This window comes from Bos taurus, chromosome 4, assembly GCF_002263795.3.
Source record: "Bos taurus isolate L1 Dominette 01449 registration number 42190680 breed Hereford chromosome 4, ARS-UCD2.0, whole genome shotgun sequence".
NCBI classification, from domain to species: domain Eukaryota; kingdom Metazoa; phylum Chordata; class Mammalia; order Artiodactyla; family Bovidae; genus Bos; species Bos taurus.
In genome coordinates, this window is record NC_037331.1 from 85,572,776 (window position 1) to 85,596,445 (window position 23,670).

The 23,670-nt window shown below is 39.3% G+C and overlaps 1 protein-coding gene across 5 annotated transcripts in view; it reads left to right on the top strand.

The window, feature by feature from the left end:
- Window positions 1-23,670, top strand: part of CPED1 (cadherin like and PC-esterase domain containing 1) — a 324,686-nt gene that overhangs the window by 81,504 nt on the left and 219,512 nt on the right. For all 5 annotated transcript variants that reach the window (XR_003034399.2, XM_005205664.5, XM_015470366.3 and 2 more), the window contains one exon: window positions 5,663-5,738. Coding sequence is in view for 4 of the 5 variants with exons in the window: in XM_005205664.5 (XP_005205721.1) it covers window positions 5,663-5,738 (76 nt within the window). In the remaining variant the exon portion in view is untranslated. The remainder of the gene's footprint in view (window positions 1-5,662; window positions 5,739-23,670) is intronic.

A 23,670-nucleotide genomic window follows, 5' to 3' on the forward strand; every position in this document is an offset into this window, starting at 1 on the left:
CTCTGTCACCTCTGGCATGTTGTAGGGTTTTAAGAGCAGAGAGACTCATTTCTAACTCTGAGTGGTTGTAGAGCTAGCCGTGCTTGAATCTGGGACACTGTGTTTCGTCCTTGGAGCACTGAGAACTACTGCAAAGCCTCTTATTTTAAAGCTTGTTAGGTCATTTTCAGGTAAATATGATGGAGTGATAATTGCATGTGACAGACGTGGATGATAATAAGACTTTTTTTCTTTGATTAGCTAGTTCCCTTCTTGCCATTAATTCTCTTCCCTATGGATATGCCAAACAGCTTTCAGAGAAGGTCTGATTTTTGATAAAATAAAAGATGTGAACATCTATGCAGATCTAATGAAGAAAAAGAACAGTTTCCTAAGATACAACGTGACATGTGTTTCACTCTCAATGTTCATGAGAAACCAGAGGCAAAATTTTCCCTGGGTGCTTTTTTACACTTTATGTAAATAGCCCAAATTCAAATGTCTGCTTTCCTTATGAGTTAATGGTATTACTGTGGCTTTAGTTTTTTTTGTTGTTGATAATAAACCTTTTCTGAATGTTTATAATTAATATTCTACTGTTGCTCTTATTAATGAAATATATCTCAAAATAAGAATGATTTTTTTCTTTTGCTTCTGACAGTATGTAATGGAAACAATTTAAATAACAGATTACCACAGATTAGGTTTGTAGAAGGTACATTGGGATTGAAATATTTTTAAATGCACATTTCCTTTCTCTCAGTTTGATCTCAGAAATATTCTGTGGCTCAAATGTTATTATATCATTTATTTCATATATATTCAAATCCTTTCAAAGATACAGAAGCTTTTGTGCCAGGAAAAACAGCAGTCTCTATAAAATGCACACGCACACATATACACATGTATACATAAAGCATTCAAACCCAGTACAAGATCAGCATGTATTAGAAGTGCCTCTTTGGTTGGTAATGATGTGTCCATGTAGGTTCATCAGTTGTAACCTCTCTCTCTGGGGGAGATGTTGATAATGGGGGAGGCTGTGTTTGGGTGGGGGGATGGGCATATGGGGAATCTCTGTACCTTCTCTTCGGTATTGCCTTGCCCTTAAAATTGCCCAGCCCAAAACAAATTCCATCGAAAATAATTAGTGCAGTATTAAGCCAGAGAAGCTCATTGTATACAAGTCAGCTAATCCCAGTGAAAACTTCTCTGATTGTGTCCCACTAGGTAATGAAGCAAATCTTGTATATTTTATGATGTATTAGGTTTAACTAATACAAAGTTAAAATATGTGTAATAAAGTTGATTTACCACAGCTGTTTAGACCCGTAGCATCGTGTGTGTTTACTTCTTTGTGTTTATTTAGTTTAACTGCTTAGTTTGACGCTCGGTTCCAGCATAGAGCAGAGATGATACTTCTAGTGTCACGTGTTGCCTGGGTCATGTCATCTGCTTCGACTCTGTTAATTCCAAAGATGTGCTTTGGAACAAAGAGCAGGGGAAGCATGTCATTGGGTGGGGGATGCAAAAGTGAGAGCAATTGCTTCCTTTGGCTTGGCTCTGGCTTTCTGAAGCAAGTGCTTGGTTGGCCCTCAGTCAGTTCATCATCCTGACACAAGATCTCATGTGAAAAGTCATCCCGTGCTCATTCTCAGTCACTCAGTTGTGTCCAACTCTTTGCCACTGCATAGATTGTAGCCCACCAAGCTCCTCTGTCCATGAGATTCTCCAGGCAAGAATACTAGAGTGGGTTGGCATTTCCTTCTCCAGGGGATCTTCCCGACCCAGGGATCAAACCCAGGTCTCCTGCATCTCCTGCATTGGCAGGACCATCTCTCTGATAAGACACAGCGACTACCCTTTGTTTCTGAAATCTGTGTAAGCTGTACTCCATCTTTGCAGCATCCACACACATTGTTCTAGCCCATTAGTTCCATTCCTGTAGTTCGTTTTACCAGGGCTCTGCAATTCCTTTCCTTCTGTAGAAGTCGACTTCCCTGGTGGCTCACATGGTAAAGCATCTGACTACATTGCGGGAGACCCAGGTTTGATCCCTGAGTTGGGAAGATCCTCTGGAGAAGGAAATGGCAACCCACTCTAGTACTCTTGCCTGGAAAATCCCATGGACGGAGGAGCCTGGTAGGCTACAGTCCATGGGGTCGCAAAGAGTTGGACACAACTGAGTGACTTCACTTACTTTCTTTCACTTTGTAGAAATCAGGATGGTATAATAAGGATGTTGTAAGCATCTGCAACAGTAGCATATTTTCTCTGAGCCCTTCAAGAAGTGGGTGGAGGTTTTAAAAAAGGACCTGTACACAGCCTTTCCTGCTACTTAGCTAATGCTGCTTCTCTTTCTTGGCCCTTCTGTCATTACAGATTCTATTTAGTCAGTAGCAACTGAGTGATTTTTTTTTTTTTTCCCTTAAATAGAGGAAAATGGTTCAAGTATATGGGCTTTTAAATCGTTTCACAATCGAATTTAGAAATGTGTTTTTATGGTAAAAATTACAGCATAAAACCACTAAACCTCTATTGCGGACTCCCCAGATCTTTGCAATGGTCTGTCCCCTCCCTCCAGCCTCTCTTAGGAATTCTGAATTGAAAACTTTAGGGTTTTATGAAGGCCCTTCTTTTCCTACATTTAGACTCTAAAAGTGATCACTTTTGAATCTGAGAAATGTAGACATCCTAAAATCTAAAGTATACTATCCACTTGTCTCAATTCCTATATTCCCAAGAATGGGTTCTGCTGCAGCCTGGGCTTTAGTACAGTATAGATGTGGTACACACATACAGTGGAATATTAGTTGGCCATTAAAAAGATGGAAATAATGCTATTTGCAGCAATATGGATGGTGGACCTGGAGATGATCATACTAAGTGAAGCAGTCAGACAAAGACAAGTATTATATGATATCACTTATATGCAAAAAAAAATTTTTTTTAAATACAAATGAACTCATCTACAAAACAGAAACAAATTCACAGACAGAGATTGAATTATGGTGACCAGAGAGGAAGGATGGGGAGGGGAGGGATAGGCTGGGAGTTTGGGGGACTGACACGTACATACATGCTAAATCACTTCAGTTGTGTCCAACTCTTTGCATCCCCATGGACTGTAGCCCTCCGGGCTCCTCTGTCCATGGGATTCTCTTGGCAGGAATACTGGAGTCAGTTGTCATTTCCATCTCCAGGGGATCTTCCCAACCCAGGGATTGAACCCACGTCTCTTATGTCTCCTGCATTGGCAGGCGGGCTCTTTACCACTACTACCACCTGGGAAACCCCATGTATATACATCTATGTTTTAAACAGATAACCAAGGACCTACTGTATAGCACAGGGAACTCTGCTCAGTATTCTGTAATAACCCAAATGGGAAAAAAATTTTAAAAGAATTAAAAATAAAGTAAAATATCATTCATAACACAGAACCTTGCAAATGTAGAGATTCAGTAACTGGATTGAATCATACTAGTTATTTATCTTTTGCATACACATACTAAGTTGCTTCAGTTGTGTCTGACTCTTTGCGACCCTATGGAATGTAGCCCGGCAAGCTTGCTGTCCATGAGATTCTCCAGGCAAGAATACTGGACTGTGTGCCATTTCCTCCTCCAGGAAATCTTCCCAACCCAGGGACTGAACCTTTGTCTCATATCTTCTGCATTAGCAGGAGGGTTCTTTACCACTAGCACCACCTGGAAAGATCTGTCTTTTGCACAGATTAACTTGAATAGTAAAGTTTACATATACATGAGTTAAATACATTATTTTTATGTACACTCAGAGATTAAAATGAGACTATATTAGAAATGGTTTTATTAGGAGAAATTAATTTGTTTTTTATAGAAGAGATTTTCTGCATTAAAAGTTATAGAGGAATAAAAAATACTCAATCCTTGGGGAAAAAAAAAAAAACAGAGCATTAAAAAATTTATGCCTGACCTGAGCTGAAGTTTACAGTTTGCTGAATAAACGGATAGAGTTAACAACATTGCAAGGATTAGAAAACTTTTAATCGATGAACTGTTTCAAAGAACTTTAAATGAATCCTTTTTTTAAAACTACAACTTGTGGTTGAATTGTTGAATTGATCAAAGCTTAGAGCAGAAGTGGTATTTACAGACCCAAGGCTCTATTTTTCAAATGGAGAAATTGAAAAAGAGAAGTAAGGAGATATGCTCAAGGTTCTCACTGTGTTACCCACCAGAAGTGGGACTAAAACTCATGTTTTTGATTCTTTCTCTTTTCTCCAGCTGCAACTGAATTCTTTCTATCCAGTCAGGTCAGCAGGCCTGAAAGAAATTCTTAATACAGTGCATTTTTAGGATGGACTGAATTAATTTGAAAGTAATCAATATTTGGTCAAAAATGAATCTGATTTTCAAGCTAATTTATAGTAAATCTTTCTATTGGTTTTAATGAAGTGTTAGCATATTTGATGTTCTTTGGGGGATTCAGTTGAGAATAGCTAGTTAATCTGTAAATTCCAAAGAGAAGAATTGTTTGTATTTTTTCTTTATAAATTAAAATATGTGTTTGAATTTATGACTACATTTATAAAGCTTCCCAAGAGCAAGTTTCTGTTAAAATAGAGTTCTGTGGTGACTGGATTTTATACTTGAAGCAATAAATACCCTTCAGTATGATGTGAAAAGTGGTGCAATGGTAAAGAATTTGCCAGCAGTACAGGAGACATGGGTTCCATCCTGTGGGTCAGGAAGATCCCTTGGAGAAGAAAATGGCAACCAGTTCCAGTATTCTTGCCTGGGAAATCCCAGGGACGAGGAGCCACCAGTTCATGGGGTCACGAAGAGTAGGACACAACCGAGCACAGACGTAGCATGAAACGAAAAGGTCTTCCTAGGTAGGGCTGCTGCTGCTGCTAAGTGGCTTCAGTCGTGTCCGACTCTGTGCGACCCCATCGACGGCAGCCCACCAGGCTCCCCATCCCTGGGATTCTCCAGTCAAGAACGCTGGAGTGGGTTGCCATTTCCTTTTCCAATGCATGAAAGTGAAAAGTGAAAGTGAAGTCGCTCAGTCGTGTCTGACTCTGCGACCCCATGGACTGCACCTACCAGGCTCCTCCATCCATGGGATTTTCCAGGTAAGAGTACTGGAGTGGGTCGCCATTGCCTTCTCCCTAGGTAGTGCTAGTGGTAAGCAACCCATCTACTAATGCAGGAGACATAAGAGATGTGGGTTTGATCCCTGGGGTGGGAAGATTCCCCTGTAGGAGGGCATAGCAACCTACTCCAGTATACTTGTCTGGAGAATCCCTTGGAAAGAGGAGCCTGGAGGGCTATAGTCCATGAGGTTGCAAAGAGTCAGACACAACTAAGCCACTTAGCATGAGTGAAAACTATAAATGCTAACAGGTTAAGCATTAGCACTAGATGTCTGTGACTCAATATCATGACATTGAAGTATGTCTGTGTTTTAAAAAATGTTCCCAAATATTTTGAAAATTCCTAAGGGCAATTTTTGTCTTTTATTATCAAATAAACTACTCTATTAATTTGCATTTGAATGTTGACTTTCAGAGTTTTGAAGATAGGGAGTGGATGGTGTAGACAATACTTCCTACCTGTACCCTGTGGGCTGTTTGTGTATTCTTTGCCTTAGTGTTTATGAATGCTTAACTCATCAGAACTTTTTCCTTTCCTTTCAGGTAAACATGTTACCAGAAATACAGCATCAGCTTTGCAGAAAGGAAGGATTATGTCAAATCATTAAAAGATTTCCAGGTAATCTTTCATTTGCTTCCTTATGCATAAATCTGTGAGATATATAGGCTTCCTCAGCAGACACAACTAAGGAGCCCTCAGATCAGCATACTAGGCTCCTGTCTTCATCAATGCCACCTTCACAAATCTTCTAGAATTCACAAGGTTTTGCCAAAGAGAAAGACTTTGATAATAAGGAATAGCACACAACGTTGAAATTCTTTCCCTTAGTTTTGCCTTCTAAATTTCTAGATGAATATTCTTTTTCTTCCTGTGTATTTGTTTTCAAAATAATTGTTGCTTCATTTTAAAAGCAATTATTATAGTACTTCTTAATTATACAAACTTTGAGGTTTTTAAAAAATATATTTCTTTAAGTGATTCCAATCTTAACAAATTTCTTTCTGCTTCCTGGAGGTCTCTCAATTTGTCTCAACAACTTTAGAAATTTGGGACAAAAATTACCATCGCGCCTCCTCGTAGAGTCCCAGAGTGGAAAGAAAACATCAGATTGCATATGAGTCTTCAGTGATGTAGCCTACTTGAAAACTCATCAATGAAAGAGTTCCTCAGATTTCTAGTTTAAAACACACTTAATATTTGTCCCTAGAAAGTATTACACTATATCATTAATATTTAAATCCACATAGTTTTAATTATGTTTTTAAAATTAATTTGTATCTGAGTTGAATCAGAAAACTGGTATCAGCTTTTCCATGGGGTTTCTGCTTCTACAGCAAACGAACCACATTGATATGTCCCACTATAAAGACTACCATCTTCTCTTGTCATTTACCAAAGATTGAAATAGTCATAAATTAGCAATTAACCTTTCAATTTAAGGTACTTGTTTAAAATAAATAATCGATATATAAACTTGGTTATGCAGGAATCATTTTATATGACACTTGTAACTGACTCCATGATCTCTTTGGACTTTAGTGAATATTATTTTATAAAACAATGTTTTTGTGAGACGCAAGTAAACTGATTATTCCCATCAGTACATTATTAATATGTATCTAGAAATCCTTTAATTAAGTCAATTTTTAAAACATTTGTTTACATTTTGAACAGAACCTACGTACTTTTAAAGTATGTTTTTCTTTGTTTCTGTTTGCATTTCAAAATGACTGATAAGCACTGGAGTTAGCAGAAAAGAAGCATATTAATGAAAGCCTGTTTGTAGCCAGATATGAATTACCAGTTTCAAAAAAATTCCCCAAACAACTCTTACCTAAGTTTACATTTTGCTTCTGTAAGATTAAAAAATTTTAGTCTACTTGCTGCTTTAAACATTTCTTATTCTCAAAATCATCTATAAGTTCTAGACATATATAGTCCTTTCCTCACTCTGCCTAGTTTGTAATTTTCTATGTATCTCTGTGACTAACAAGGTAATTTCATGGAATATACAGCCTTTTTAATGGAATTATTTCTCCTGTAATGTTATCTTTCTATAGCTGAAGATAATTTTCTTAGATGTGTAGCTTTAAAGGAATAGGTCTACAGCACTATTTTTTGGTATAAGCTTTATAAACAATAGCTTATGTTGGAGACAATGGCTATGAATATACAGTATACAATATAACATTAATATTAATAAGATTAAAAAACACATTATTTGTTGTGAATACTGAATATTTAATATTGGATACAGATCAGATAGCATCATGCCTGTACCTAAAAATATTTTTAAAAGTAGGTACTATTAAAAAGATGGTAAAACTAAACATAATGCTATATACTTTAGTCATTTTATTTAAAACTAAAGTGATCTATGCCATTTTGAGACAGACAAAACACAGATTTTGAAACCAAAGATTTTTACCTCTGCCACCTATAAGGTGTGTGAGTTAAATTTGAGTTGTTGTTATTTTCTTTTAAGCTATAAAGTGAGGATAGTGAGACCCATTTCACAGATTTAATTTAAAAAATTAAGTATACAGGTATGAAAGTGAAAGTTGCTCAGTTGTGACTCCATAGACTATATAGTGCATGGAATTATGTGTATGTAATTTTATTTGACAACTAATATGTATTTATATACATACTATTAATATAGTGACACACCGTGCTCCAAAATGGTAACTGGGTCATCCTAGATGTAAAAAGTCCGACAACAGGACTTTCAATATTTTTTCTCTTCATGTGATGGATTATCACTACAATTTTATGCTTCTGCCGAACCTGCGAAGAGTCAGAATTCACCTTCTTCCAAGTTCACAAGTCTGCCTGCCAGTTTCATGGGAGCTGGCAGAAGACAGGAGACTCCTGGGTCAGAGACAAATGACTTTATTATTTATAGCAAGAGAGGCAGACAGATTATCAGCATTTGCAGTGCATCCCAGCTCCCACAGGGCAAGTGAAGAGGTCTAGGTGGTGACACTTGTATACTAAGTGGTTTGCATTTCAAGAGCAGAGCTCCTAGCTTAGAGAGTTTGGATGTTCATAAGGTCCGTGAGTGTGCCTACCCTTTGCCCCAGAAAGACCCATTATTTTTGTTATACTGGGCAAAACCTTCTCTTTGATCTGGAGAGAGACACCATCTGTATCTTTCAAGGCTATCTGCTGCATAAATATCTTTGAAAAGATAGTTCAGAACAGATTCTTAGTGCCTCTGTTTGCAAATGATGCAAAAATGTGAAAAATACATCAAGTATCTCATAACGATTTCAGAAAAGAATACCTGACAGGTTTGAGTTCTGAAGCTTAATCAATGTATAATTTGGAACAAGATTTGAAGCCTGGTTTGCACTTCAGGCTTTTTTTTTTAATCGATAAAAATAAGACATTGGCAATTATTAATAACTCAGAGATTCCATAATTCCTCTGTGCCTTTTTCCCATACAGACATGCTGTGCCAGGCTTTATCTTGAGCAGTAGGTACCAACACAGATGCTACGAAGGCAGGGATGATCATCCCCATGAATCTGAATGGGACCTTGCAAGTGTGGCAGGACAGAATCTGAGCCAGATGTAGGGGAGAGTTTAAAGACAGCCTGTAAGACTCACACGGTCTCTTCCGTGTCCCAGCTGCATAGAGTGTACCTGCTGTTAGACTTGTGACTCACGTGGAAAGGCACAAATCCATGGAATTTTTACTGGCTAGCCCAAAGGTTCATTTTTATCTTGCCATTTAACGTGTTTGTGTTTGAAGACAAATGCTTCATAATTTTTCATTGGCCCCAGTTTTTTACTAGTGACTTTTGTTGCTGTTTATTGCACGTGTGTGCATGCGTGCTCAGTTGTGTCTGACTCTTTGTGACCCCATGGAGCATACACTTCCAGACTCTTCTGTCCATAGAATTTTCCAGACAAGAATGCTGGAGTGGGCTGCCATTTCCCACTCTAAGGAATCTTCCCAACCCAGGGATCGAACCCATGTCTCCTGCATCTCCTACATTGACAGGTGGATTCTTTACCACTGCACCCCATCTGGGAAATTGCTTTTTATTAAGTTTTATTTTTTTGATAAAAAGATTTCTTTTCTATATTTGAAATATAAGTACAAAACAAAACACCAGGAAAACTGTTTTATTTGAGTTGTCAATTGTTTTTGTTCTCTTTTATGCCATTCAAGAAGCCTTGGTTAGTAGTGTGCCAAAGTTTTGGCTATTGCTCATTTTTTCCAGTTTTATCTCAGTTCTGAGTACTAGCTTTCATGTGAAATTTGAAATGTACCCAAACTTGTACTCAAAGTTTTGAACATTTTAAGATCTCTGGCCTCATCTTTTCAGTAATATGTGAATATATAAAAAAAGAAAAGGAAAATGATAAACAGAGTTTAACTCTTTTGTTGTATGTCAACAAGCCTGGACTTTTAAAAAATATAGATATTTACTACCGAATATAAAATATATCTTTTAATAACATAATTGAACTTATTTTAAAATATCAATCAGTATTAGTTATTTATCTTACATGGAATTGGTGATTGTTTTAAAAATTTTAGGTCTAAAAATTTCTGTTTATTGTATGATACCAGTGAAATATTTTCAGGGAATCAAGTAGACTAGCTTGAATTTAAATGAAGCAACATGGAAATTATCAATGCTTATGGACTGCAAGGAGATCCAACCAGTCCATTCTGAAAGAGATCAGCCCTGCAATTTCTTTGGAAGGAATGATGCTAAAGCTGAAACTCCAGTACTTTGGCCACCTCATGCGAAGAGTTGACTCATTGGAAAAGACTCTGATGCTGGGAGGGATTGGAGGCAGGAGGAGAAGGGGACAACAGAGGATGAGATGGCTGGATGGCATCACTGACTCGATGGACATGAGTCTGAGTGAACTCCAGGAGTTGGTGATGGACAGGGAGGCCTGGTGTGCTGCGATTCATGGGGTTGCAAAGAGTCAGGCACAACTGAGCAATTGAACTGAACTGAACTGAATACCATTTGAGAATTTTTATTGATTTCATTTTTTCCTTTCCTCTACAGTAATGTTTTCCTTCAAACAAGAATGTGAGTAATGAGGTTCCCAGTATTAAAGAAAATTGGGGACACAGCTCTATGAGGCAATCAGGCAGACTTTGAGAGAACACCAGAGTTAGCTTCTTCTCCATGCTCTAAAATGCTGGACTCCCTCTATATGTTCTCTGAATGTGCCTTCATGCTTCTGCCTTTCCACTTCTGTCCCACACACGATTATATTCTTTGTGCAAAACATTCTTTCCCCAAGTAAAACCCTTACCTCTTTAGTATGACTGACTTCAGCTAGGTGATAGAATAAAGTAAGCTGATGGAACTAATTCAAGCTAAATTATACCCTCACCCCAGTCATAAGCCTCTTACATGTATTTGCATTTTTAGAAAAGAAGTTTGCAAACCCAATGAATTTCTAATTGGTAGAATTTCTGGAAGTGCATTCAAATTCCTATTCAGTTTAGCAGCAAGCCGTTCACTCCCAAAGCTTACTGAATCCGTCTACTTTCCTCCATCTCTACCATGACCAGTCTTGTCCAAGTCAACGTGCTCTCATACCCTTCCCATTTCTTTTCTTGCTTCTGAATAATCCAGTTCATTATAAACACTAGCCAGAGTGATCTTTCCCCCATTTCTTTCAGAAATAAGACAAATTTATTTGGCCTGCTCACTGCAGTCTGTCTAGGGACTAAACAGCAAGGCCCAGGTAACTAGCTCTTATGCTCTGACTTGAGCCAGGGATAGATTTTATTGAGACCAGAAGTCACACATCCAAGTGTTTATGAGAGCCTAGTACGTGACATAAGAAGTTCATAACAATTCAGAAGCTTTCAAGATCAAATGACCCGCGCGTTTTCAATATTCAGCTTGTCATCAAATTTATAGACTCATTAATGTAAGTCATTTGGACTTTAAGAAGAGAAGAGGAGTTGAAAACATAGGAAGGTGCAAGGCAGTACCATGTGACATTGCCAAGAAATGCCTTGACAGAGTGGCAATGTTGAACACATAACGTTCCCCCGTGTTTCTCAGACCTGTAGAATCCAGTTACCACTGACATCCAGACCCATCCGGCAGCCTGGTCCTTCTGCTCCCATGTTTGTGTCCTCACACTTCTCTAAGCTCCTTCCTCTTAGCATATTTGCATTTCTCTACACACTTGGTAACTCCAGCTTCCATTCACCTCCTGAAATGGTTACTTTCTTTCCTAATCCTTAAGGACAGTGAAGCTGGGTGTTCTACTAAAACCTTAATCTCCAGTGTTGGGAAGAACTGTTGGCATCTCTTTGCTACCCCTCCTTCCTCTCATCTGTTAACATCCTGATCATTCAGCATATTCAATAAGAAAATCATCACGTGGGTTGACTCTTTCTGGAGACTTCAGACCTGCCGTCATTCTTGTCAGTTTTGATGCCCACACCAAGGACCCATTCATCATCACCGTTCTTTGATCTCATCAAATCCATGACCTTCATTTCTTTTCATCTTCAGCCTCCCATTTGGGCAGCCTGGCTGATTAGTAATTTGCATCACAGACAACTACATCCATCTTTGAGACTTTAATTCACCCCTTTATAATCACTGGCTTTCTGGCTTTTTCCCTCCTTCGATATCTCTGAGCCTGGAACCTCAGAAGTCACTTTCGTTACTCTTAATTCTGCTACTTTCTCCAAGTCCCTCTGCTGTATTCAGTCATAATTTCTTTCCTACCAAGCCTGGACCACTGAGTTTGCCACTTGGAGTATTTCCCTACAACTGTATATATTTTTCCTTAAATATATTTTTCCTTAAACATCAACTCTTAAGCCACCAATTCAGAAAAATTTTATAGTCTGTCTTCTCTGCTCCCACACAGTAAACACTGAAGAAAGCACACAAGTTCTCTGTTCTTTCGATGTCTTCCTCACTTGCTAAAATGCAAAAAAAAATCATACTACTCCTGCAATTGTTAGCTCAGCCACCACCACCAATACAAGTAGCTGGTGTCCCGGAGGCATTTTATCCAAATTTCCCTCTAGGATACTTGTGAAAACACATTAAAAATTTTTGAATACTAGCCCTAGCACTCATAATATAGGAAAATATCAGAGGAATTTCCATACATTCTAAGGCTGATGGAAGCACACTGTGGTTCTTAATGCTATGTTCAATTCAGCAGAGTAGAGAAGACCTTCTCTTGCATGATCAGGATATATTTTATTTCAAAAGAAAAGCTGGCAGAAAGTGCTGATGGTTTGGGTGTGGTTTCTAACTCCTGTGGTTTTAGCAAGCCATCAGTTGGGCTAAACAAGTTAGATGCTGGGAGCTTACATCTGTCATTCAGCTGCTTGTCTCAGAAGAGTTAAGTGATAAGAAAATGACACATTCCTTCCCAGTTGAGCATTTTGTTTTGCAAATGAAGCAAATATGAAATAAATATATTTTATATTGAAAATCTAAGTTCTTTTTACTCAGGACTGTCTTCTTGAGTAGAAGTCTACCTGATTTGCTGAGACAGGTACATTTTCTTTCCTCTTTGTTTCTACTGTACGTGTGAAAGCTTCCAGAGTAGCCTAGTCACAGTGTCTTAGTTGTATTTGTATATGTTTGTCTCCCTACAAGGACTAAGACACCCTGTTCTCAAGTTCAAGTGTATGGGCATAATTCCTGGTATATAATAGTTCCTCTAATATTTTTAAATAGAAGACTGGAGAGGATACTGATGGAGTGGGTTAGAGTGGTGGAACGGCTTCCCTGGTGGCTCAGATGGTAAAGAATCTGTCTGCAGTGCAGGAGACCTGGGTTCCATCTCTGGGTTGAAAAGATCCCCTATAGAAGGGAATGGCTACCCACTCTAGTATTCTTGCCTGGAAGATTCCATGGACAGAGGAGCCTGATGGGCTACAGTCCATGGAGTCACAAAGAGTCATACACGACTGAGTAAATAGCTCTTCAGAGTGGTAGAAGGGGACCCTGGTGATTATTAGAGGGCTTTGGTGATGCTTGGATGGATTTATCCCTTTACTCACTGCACAAATTCAGTATTGAGTTGGCTCTATGAGGCAGAGTACCAGCAGGAGAAGTGGAAAATACTGTCTCCTTCCAAGATATAATTACCCATTTTGAGTAATAAGGTATTTGTATCCATGAAAGAACTAGAGGACTGTTATCATATTACACACACAAAGCAGAAAGATACCAATAAATTACATGACTGGTATCCACTTCTGGGTGATTATCATTGCAGTCCAGAGACTGGTCACCTTATTCCTGTCTAAAAAGAATATGCTTAACACTTTATCACATTGTTGGTTCTCCTCATGCATGCAGGCTGAAGATGGATATAGACTTTTTATGGACAGGCTTGTATTTTTGTACCATTTCAACCCCCAAATCTTTAAATATATGTTCACCATTTCTTTAGAGAGGAGGCTAAGGACAAAGTAGAGAGACAGTGGTAAGAAGGGTCTCTCTTCTCTTATCCAGTAATGTTTTAGGGCTTCTTATAGATCAGCTTTCTGGGCAGTTTTCTTCATCTTAATGGTTCTGCATTCAGGACAGAGGAAATAAATCCAGTACTTCTTGCTGACATTGTGCTTCAGCATTTTTCCTCTGTGGATCCTGTGAAAGAAAGGGAAGATGTCTGAGCTGTAGCCAGAAAACCTAAATCAGAAAGAGAGAGCATTGATCTTGGTTGCATGGGTGTGAGGTGGATTATTTTTGTCTTTAAAAAAGAACCACTTAAAACCTCCACACACACACACACACACACACACACCCCAGAAACCCTATGTAATGTAGGAAGAAATGACTTTGGTTTGATGGAAAAAGGGTAGGGTTCTTCCCTCTTTATCCTCTTCTTTGCCCTTTCTTTTTTTCCTCCTTGTGGCCCCCAGAGGCCACTGCCTGCCACCTGTCTGACCCATAAAAATCCTCTGAAGACTTTGGGCTGGGAACCACGGCTCTCGATAAGGAACTTTAGGATAGAGAGCATGAACAGTGGTCAGTGGGGGTGGATTCTATTTATCAAGCGTGATTCTATTTTCAAGCATGGAAGTTTGTAGAAATGTTCTTCTCTTTCCTGTGTCCTGTTAACATTTTTGGCCACCATGAGAAGGAAAATAGAAATCAAATTTGAAAATGATCAGACATGCATTTTTAAATTCCTGTTCCCTTTCCCTTTTTTTATGCTGTTATTGTGCTCGTGAGATACATTTGTTATGAAAAGAATAGAAAATACAGATAAGCAAAAAGAAAGAAGAAAATTTAAATTTAGTGAAACTACGTAATTTTCCCTACCTTCCCTGTTCATGAACAATTTTTACATACTAGACTACTATTCGATTCAAGCATGAATAAATCATGGTGTATTTTTCAGTGGGAAACTGTGAAGACATTAAAAGTGATGGCAGATATACATCTATTGGCATAGAAAAATATTCATACCATATTGTTAAGAATAAAAGTAATAAGAGTAACCCTGATATATGTTATATATATCTTACATTATTATATCATTTACCTATGTATGCAAGATCTATGTAAAATATATGTTAATAATATATTTTATTATAAAAATATGTACTTACATATATACATGTATATATTAATTCTTTAGTACTCACAATGTCTCTGTGAGGCAGTCATCATTATTATTCCTATTTTACTCAAGTGTAGAGAAGTTAAGTAAAATTTTCAGTGTCACACATCTAACAAATGATATCTGCACATAGTCTGCATGAGTCCAGAGTCTGCTTTCTTAGCCACTTCTCCCCGGTGGCTCAGACGGTAAAGCGTCTGCTTACAATGCAGGATATCCGGGTTCGATCCCTGAGTTGGAAAGATCCTCTGGAGAAGGAAATGGCAACCCACTCCAGTATTCTTGCCTGGAAATCCCATGGATGGAAGAGCCTGGTAGGCTACAGTCCTTGGGGTCACAAAGAGTCAGACACGACTGAATGACTTCACTTTCACTTTCATTTTCTCTCCTCCAAACTCCTCTGGGTGGCATTCAAGGCTCCGAACAACATTTCTCCCTGGTTTCCCATTATCTCCCAGCATAACTCTTTGCCCAAGCTCCCTTTACTGTCCTAACACGAGGCTGTGGCTCTCTCCTTTACCTGCTTTGGGGCTTCCCTGATAGCTCAGTTAGTAAATAATCTGCCTGCAATGCAGGAGACCTGGGTTCAGTCCCTGGGTTGGGAAGACCCCCTGGAGAAGGGAAAGGCTACCCACTCCAGTGTTCTGGCCTAGAGAATTCCATGGACTGTATAGTCCATGGGATCACAAAGAGTCGGACATGACTGAGCAACTTTCACTTTCACTTTTCCTGCTTTTACCCTAATGACCTCATCTAATTTTATCATCTCTTTAAAGATTTTTTTCTCCAAACACAGTCACATTCTGAGATATTGAAAGCTAGGGCTTTAACATGAATTTTCAGAGGATACATTTCAGCCTGTAACAGCCAAGGGATAGAAAGAGGAAGGAACTGTGATTGGTAGTTCACCAGATCCATCTGGTGAGAGGAGAACAGATCCCCAAAGGAGGAAAGATGTTGGACAGACAAAAACAATGAATGTCAATTATTATCAATTTTTGATAAATATTTATTGATTGGTTATGATAAAGCCCATGGGACCAGTGGTAAAGAACCCACCTGCTGGTGCAGGAGACATAAGAGATGCAGATTTGATCCCTGAGTTCGGAAGATCTCCTGGAAAAGAAAATGGAGACTCACTCCAGTATTCTAGACTGGAGAATCTGATGGACAGATTCGCTTTATAATTTTATTTATTTATTTATTTTGGGTCTTTGTTGCTGTGCGGTCTTTGCTCTGGATGTGGTGAGCGAGGGCGACTCTCTAGTTGCAATACACGGACTTCTCGTTATGGTGGCTTCTCTTGTTGCAGGCAACAGGCTCTAGGGCCGCTGGGCTTCAGTGGTTGCAACACATGGGCTCGGTAGTTGCGCTTGCCAGACTCTAGAGCACAGGCTCAATAGTTGTGGTGACTTAGTTGCTCCGCAGCATGTGGGATACTCCTGGATCAGGGATCAAACCCATGTCTCCTGCATTGACAGGTGGTTTCTTTACCACTGAGCCACCAGGGGAACCTGATTCATTTTAAAGTAAGAGAATATCCATGTTTCCTTCTCTTTCTTACTTTCTGCCTTGAACCCTAGTTCTCAGACCTTTCTCTGCTCTCCAGAGCTAGCTAATATGAGAAATTAGTTCATTCAGCTATACTTTTCTCTTTCAAGTATACCTTTTAAAAAAAAAAAATTGTATGTACTTCAACCCCTAATAATAATTCTATGGATAAGAATTTTAGACTCCATTGCAGACCAGTCAGAATTTCATGATGTGAATGCAGTGATCACTTCCTGAGTCTGACCTATCCATAAACTTGATCATTCTGCCTGTGAGCCATAAATCTCTGAATGAACTAATCACAGACAGAATCAAATGGAGATTTTGAGAAAGCAATAGCATCGCCTTGCTTCATTTCCTTGAAAATGGGAAAAAAAATATTTGCTGCTTATTATAGCCTGTTAGTTGTAAACTACATAAATCTTCCTTCCATTTGGCATATCTCGCAACCTAAGATGCAGGCTTGTCGAGGTGTCTGGGATACATACTGTGAAGTGCTTCACACCTGGCCACTGGCAAGGTAGGGAGGGTCAGTGCAGGCTGGTAGCACGAGGGTGTGAGGGTCAGCGTGTTGAGCTTTCGGGGACTCGCTTTTTCTTTGAAAGAAGCTAGACCAAACTCATTGACCCAAAGGTGCTTCTTGCTCTGGTGCTGTGCATGGAGTTATACTTTGCAATTTTGGCATCAGGCCAGTGTGAAAGGGACAACATGTCCATTTTCCAGTAAACGTTTGGCAAGTCCTTGACATCTTTGAGATTGTGCTTGAGACCGATGAGCTCAGGGAGCTGATTAATCCCTCTGCTCTTTGGTTCAATGACCCTGACCTTTTAAACTTGGACTGACTTGGTGAACTTTACATTTCTGGGGCATGACTTGTGTGTCTCCTGCCATCATGTAGGTATATTGATTTACTTCACTCGGAGAGCTTGTTACCTTGTGCCAGACACTGGGACACACGAGGAGCAAGCTTGCATAGCCCACTTGCAACAATGTGTATGATTCTGATGATTAATTCTGATTTCAACAGACCATAAAAGAAGAGGTGATAGGAGAGATCCTCACTTTTGCCCTTCAGATCTTTCCAGCAAGTCCCCATTTACTTATTTCTGTGCTATACATAGGAGAGTGGTGTTGCATCTGAATAACTTGTAAAAGCATGAACAACTTTAAACAACAAAACTGGGTTCCTTTGCATTACATAATAAAAACTCAGTAAACTCTGCTTGTACTTCATGGATTTGTTTATCCTGTTTGCCCAGCCTGCAACTATTAATCAATAGTTTATTCCTCGCTGTGTGTAGACACGTTCCATGACTCAGTATACTGTCATCTAAAATAAACTCTACCACATTTCTTTGCTTTTTCCTCAGCAAACACATCACCCAAGCAGTGAGTGTAATATTCCCCATGTCATTTCTTCCTGATCCACTGTGTTTGTAACAGAAATGATAGCAGTGAATCTGATATCCTGATAAGAACCCACCCCCCCAAAAACTTCAGTTAGTCAATTCAGTCACTTAGTCATGTCCAACTCTTTGCGACCCCATGGACTACAGTGGGCCCCCAAACATAACTTGCTTCAAAATAGATGGAAAAATCTTCTTACGGGAATGGCAAAACCCTTTATTTTAAGCCACCAGGGGCTACACTATTTGGGGATTACAAGAGCTAGATTAAGAAGAGTGCAGAGTGAAATCAGTTTCTAGGATTTAGCTGCTTAAGTGGTGAAAGCCCAAAACTTATACACTTGCCTTGCTTTGTGAGTAAACTAAATAAGTAAAGGAGAACTGTTCTATAATTTTGATTCATTTGTTCCTGTGTATATATGCAGAGACAGAGATACACACACACACACACAGATTTTGGTGTTGGAGGACATAGTATGTTGAATCTCTTCCCTAGTCTCCTTCTGGTGGGAGAGGTAGATATTGAACAACAACAACAAAATTGCCAATGTTATAAAAGGAAAACAATGTTAGTAGATTTGCAGTGCTCATGGCTTGCTCATTTTCATGGAACTTCTGAACTGGGAACTGATTTTTGACTTGTAAGATATCATCAACATTAGGAAATGAAAACCCACTAAAGTGATACATTAGCTTTAAGGCACACAGCTTCATAAAGTGTATGTTATATAACACATTATTCATGGGAAGACGACGCTCTAATGGCTAGTCTATTGAACTTATTGTAATCATAATAATTAATAATACAGTGTATTAGGACTGATACATTTTAATGGACATTTAATGTCTTCCAGTCTGACAGATCCTGTTGAAATATATATTGATAAAGATCCAAAATAAGAGTTGCTGCAAGCTACAAACAAAGTGAAATACATTTATTTCCCTAAACAGAATCTTAGACTCCTTCATTTGTAGTTGAAGTTGTGATTAGGAAGGATACATATCTTGGCAGAAGTATAATTAACTGAATGAATAGGATCATTTGGGAATATGCTTTACTCTTTGATGATGGGTTGGGTGTGCTTCTGTCTGGGAGAGATGCACAGACTCTTATTTTATGGTAAATCCCATTCAAATCCTGTGACTCACACTTTGGGGACTTTTTTTTTTTTTAACTTCTGTTACCTCCATCTAACGGTAAAATATGGAACTTTCTCTTTTCTTCTAAGGCATTTAATACCATAGAGTCATAATGCTTCCCTCGTGGCTCAGATGGTAAAAACATCTGTGCAATGCAGGAGACCCGGGTTCAATCCCTGGGTGGGGAAGATCCCCTGGAGAAGGAAATGGCAACCCACCCCAGTATTCTTGCCTGGAAAATTCCATGGATGGAGGAACCTTGTAGGCTACAGTCCATGGGGTCACAAAGAGTCAGACACGACTGAGCGACTTCACTTTCATAGTCATAGGTGGTGTTAGTGGTGAAGAACCCGCCTGCTAATGCAGGAGACCCAAGAGATGTGGGTTCCATCCCTGGGTCAGGAAGATCACCTGGAGAAGGGCATGGCAACCCACTCCAGTATTCTTGCCCGGAGAATCCCATGGACAGGGGAACCTGGCAGGCTACAGTCCACAGGGTGGCAAAGAGTCAGACACAGCTGAAGCAACTTAGTATGCAGAGAATCATAGCAGCAGTACAATCCCAGTGTTGATGGTCATTTTAGAAGAAAATGTGTAGCTTATGGAAGGGTCAACTTACCCCTAAATAGACAAAAGTAGGTAATTTAGCCACATTAGCTGAGAGAGTCTTTTGAAGGACTATCTTGCCTCATTCATTTCTGAATCTTCATAAGATGCTCATAAATACTGGTAAGAATCTTAGCCTAAGAGATCAGAAGAATTCTAACCTTCAGCCTTCAAGTCAGGAGTCCTGTGGTCTTCATATGAGAAGAAATGCACGCAGTTATGACCTATAGTAATGTGACCCTGGGAAAAGTATGTAGCCCATTCGTGCCTCATTTTTGGACTTGTAAGAAGGAAACAATTTTACTGACCATTCTTTCTTCACAGAATTGTCATGAAAATGCTTTATAGAAGAATATGTGTTGTAATCTATAAAAGTATTATGTAAGGCATTATTTCTGTATTACTCAAGATATCCATGAATCGATTTGGAGAGGAAAATTGAATGAGATGTTCAGCTTTTCAGATGGACATAAAACTGTCACAGCAATATGTATTGTTCTTTTTAGAGACATTCTGATGAAAAGAAAGACTATTTATGCTTAAGTATTATCTAAAGTTAGAGGTTGAGTACAGATCAACAGGATTAGTACTAGTTTTGTGTTTGTTTTATAAATACACTGGGTCTTCATGATTTATGCCCCAAGGTTATATTATAAATAAATTACCTTCAAATAATAACATGTAGTAACACTAATTCTTTACGTATTATGTGCTAGTTGCCATGTCAAGCACGTTATCTGCTTACTCTTTTAACCCTCTGTAAGCATCTGTGGGGCAAATACTAACGTATCTTCTTTAGATAAAGGATTGGAAGCTCCAAGAATGTCTGAGCTACATACACAGCTGGAAAGGCGAAGATCCATATCTTAGTTACCACGCACTGCCTTTTGTAATAAGCTTGAGCTGCAATACTATACTTTAAGCCTATCTTTTATAATGCAAGAACGTAAGAAAGGAACTATTTAAGAAAGCCTAATACCTGGGTCTAGTGAAAAGAGAACTTGTTTACCATTTTATTATTATTATTTGATCCACTAACACAATTCTTGTAATTTCTTATTTACCATAATATTTACATATAAGGACATGCTAAGTGAATTTGCTGCAGGTGGGAAATAGTTTTTTCTTTTAGTCTTTTTTGTTGTTTTAGCCTTTTAATTGGGAACTCAGTAACAGACGGGAATTGAGAGCCCTCGGAGAGTCAAAAGCTCAGGTTGTCATCACTCACTGGCACTTTCTCTCTTGAGGGTTTTTTGTTGTTGTTCAGCGGCTAAGTTGTGTCCGACTCTAGGCAACCCCATGGACTGCAGCATGCCAGGCTGCCCTGTCTTTCACTGTCTCCCAGAGTTTACTCACATTCATGTCTGTTGAGTCGGTGATGCCATCCAACCATATCATCCTCTGAGGGTCTTCTTTACCTTTCTTCTGTTACCTTTTATCTGATGTGCCCACTCAGGGTCAGCTCCTCAAACCATCCACAACCATTTTTAGGCTAACTAGAAATTTTACTGTGGCAAACTTCATACCGCAGCCATAGGTCTGGGGCTCGGGGCAACTCAGATGTGGGTGTACCACCAACCTGAGGTCTGGGCCTCTGGAATGATAGTGACCACCTCGGGCTATGTGGAAGGACCAAGTATTAATTGTCCTAGCTGTTTAAGGCTACTCTTCTGACCTTCAAGGGAGGGCTTTTAGAATTCACTGGTTGTGCTGCCAGAAGGGTTTATAAAGCACCATTCTGGGGATGTGAAATTAATAAATGTAAGTAGAACCAAATTATGTTTTGTGGGTGATATATGATTTCTGTGGATTAATGGTTCTCGAAAATGGTTTTCAGAGGAAGTAATTGCTTTGACCTGATTGTGCATCTGCTGCTGGGGAGTGGCAAGAGCAGACTGAATCTGGCTGCGTGTGTGCGAATCCCTTCTTGGCCTCTTAATAGCCCACTGTCCTTGGGCAAGTTTCTTACCTTCTCAATGCTTCAGTTTTCTGTCTGCACTGTAAGGACAATAATGATTTTGCTTCTGGGGATTGGTAAAAGGATAAGAGTTCCTACATGTAAAGTACTTGGAATAATGCCTCTCACACAAGCCAGCAACCCACAAATGTTAAATACTTAATCAGCATTTCCATAAATATTAGTTGATAAGTACTATCAACAAGTCCTCTTATCTAGTTGGTGAGACCCATGTTTTTTAGGATTCACTAACCTGGGAATAAAGCTAGGTTCTTAAAATGGTCACAAAAATATTTCTTTGCGTCCACCTACACTCACCATCTTCAGCCCCCTTCTCTCAAAATCCTGCTTCCAGTCACTTTTGGATCATCCTAAAACAATCTTTTCATTCATTCCTATCTGACCTCAAATTCTTTTTTGATAAATTTATTTATTGATTTCTTGTTGATCTAGAAGGAAGTGTCTATAACTAACCTATACACGTAATTTCAACAATCCTTAATGTAATGGGCAAATAGAAGGAAAGTGCTCATGTGCTCAGTCATGTCTGACTCTTTGTGGCCCCATGGACTGTAGCCCGCCAGGCTCCTCTGTCCATGGAATTTCCCAGGCAAGAATATTGGAGTGGATTTCCATTTTCTTCCTCAGGAAATCTTCCTAACCCAGAGATCAAACTCTTGTCTCTTGTAATGCAGGCAGATTCTTTACCACTAGCGCCACCTAGGAAGCCCAAATGGAAAGTGCTTTGTAGTATAACAATTTGTAATGTAATATGTAAATGTTGGTGCTGTGTTCAATGGCTTCAGTCGTGTCGCTATGGACCATAGCGCTTTGCAACGCTATGGACTGCAGCCAGCCAGATTCCTCCGTCCACAGGATTCTCCAGGCAGGAATACTGGAGTGGGTTGCCATGCCCTCCTCCAGGGGATCTTTCCGACCCAGGGATTGAACCTACATCTCTTGGGTCTCCTACACTGGCATGCAGGTTCTTTACCACTGAGCCACCAGGGAAGTCCAATATGTAAATATTTAGGCATAATGATATCTTAAAGTGTAATGAAATAGTCAAGTGCTCCCCCTTTTATTTTGAGTCTCCCTGAATGTGACAGGTGCAAATTCAGATTGGTTCAGTTAATATCGTAAGGAAACCAAGATTCCATGCATCACATTGCTATTGGTGAACAACTCTTGAGAAAGCCACAAGAAAAACAGAGTATAGTGTTCCTTTGCTTGACTATGAAATTGCATTCCTGAAAAATTCAGTGTATATTGAAATTGGGTAAAATGCCTAGGGCTTATACATAAACTGGAGTCAAGATCTAGGTTCAAATAATTACCAACAGCCTTTTAGTCCATATCGGTGTCCAGCAAGACATTCAAAAGTGATATGGGATAGGGGAGAATGTATTGTTTTGCACAGAGTGATACTCATCATAGCAGCAGGTGTTGCGGTATGTGCCCTGGCCCATGAGAATAGACATCTAATTATTCAAACAAGCATTGGGCTCTGCACCTTACCGATGCATTCCAAATAAATATCGGCCTTATCCTAGACATGCAGAGAGCTAGCCTTTATAACCCTCATCCATTAAATTTCAGTAGCATTTGCAATCATTGTGATGGCCTCAAATGCCCCCTTTGTCTCAGAGGGTGTATCATATGTGCTCATGAACTCAATCCTCTTACACTTGATACCACATCCACTCGTTACTGTACTTCTGTTGCCCTATGGTCCTCTGCTGCCAGTGTACACCACTGGTCACACGCACCAAAGGTGTCCTACCACCAGAGTTCCACATGGAAGAGGCTGCAGTTGCACCTGCCATTGTCTGTGCTGTCCCATGCCCAGTGTCAAGGATCCTGAGGTTCATGTGGTGCCTGCTTCTCCTCTGGCTGCTGCTGAAACGATTGGGGCCATGTCCCGCGTACCAGTCACTGTCTTGTCCATTGGCTGAAAGTCCACTGGTGTTCTCAGAAGCCAGAATAAGTCAACACTAAACTGACTTAGTAGTAGTAAAAATAAATAAATAAATAGTCAAAATCTTTCTTTGCATTATATTTTTTTTCTGTTGCATGGAATGTTACACTCTCACTGAAAAAAACATTTTTTTTTCAGTGTTGTTTTAGCTTCTGACATGAAACCTGGGGTGGAAGTAAGCCCTATGGAATATTGGAGCAACATACTAAATGCTGCCCCGCCTCTTTCATGTCATCCTATTATCCTTGGCCTTCTCTTCCATCCACTCTTTCTTCTTTAGGACAGTTTTCTTACTATTGAGCCTCACCA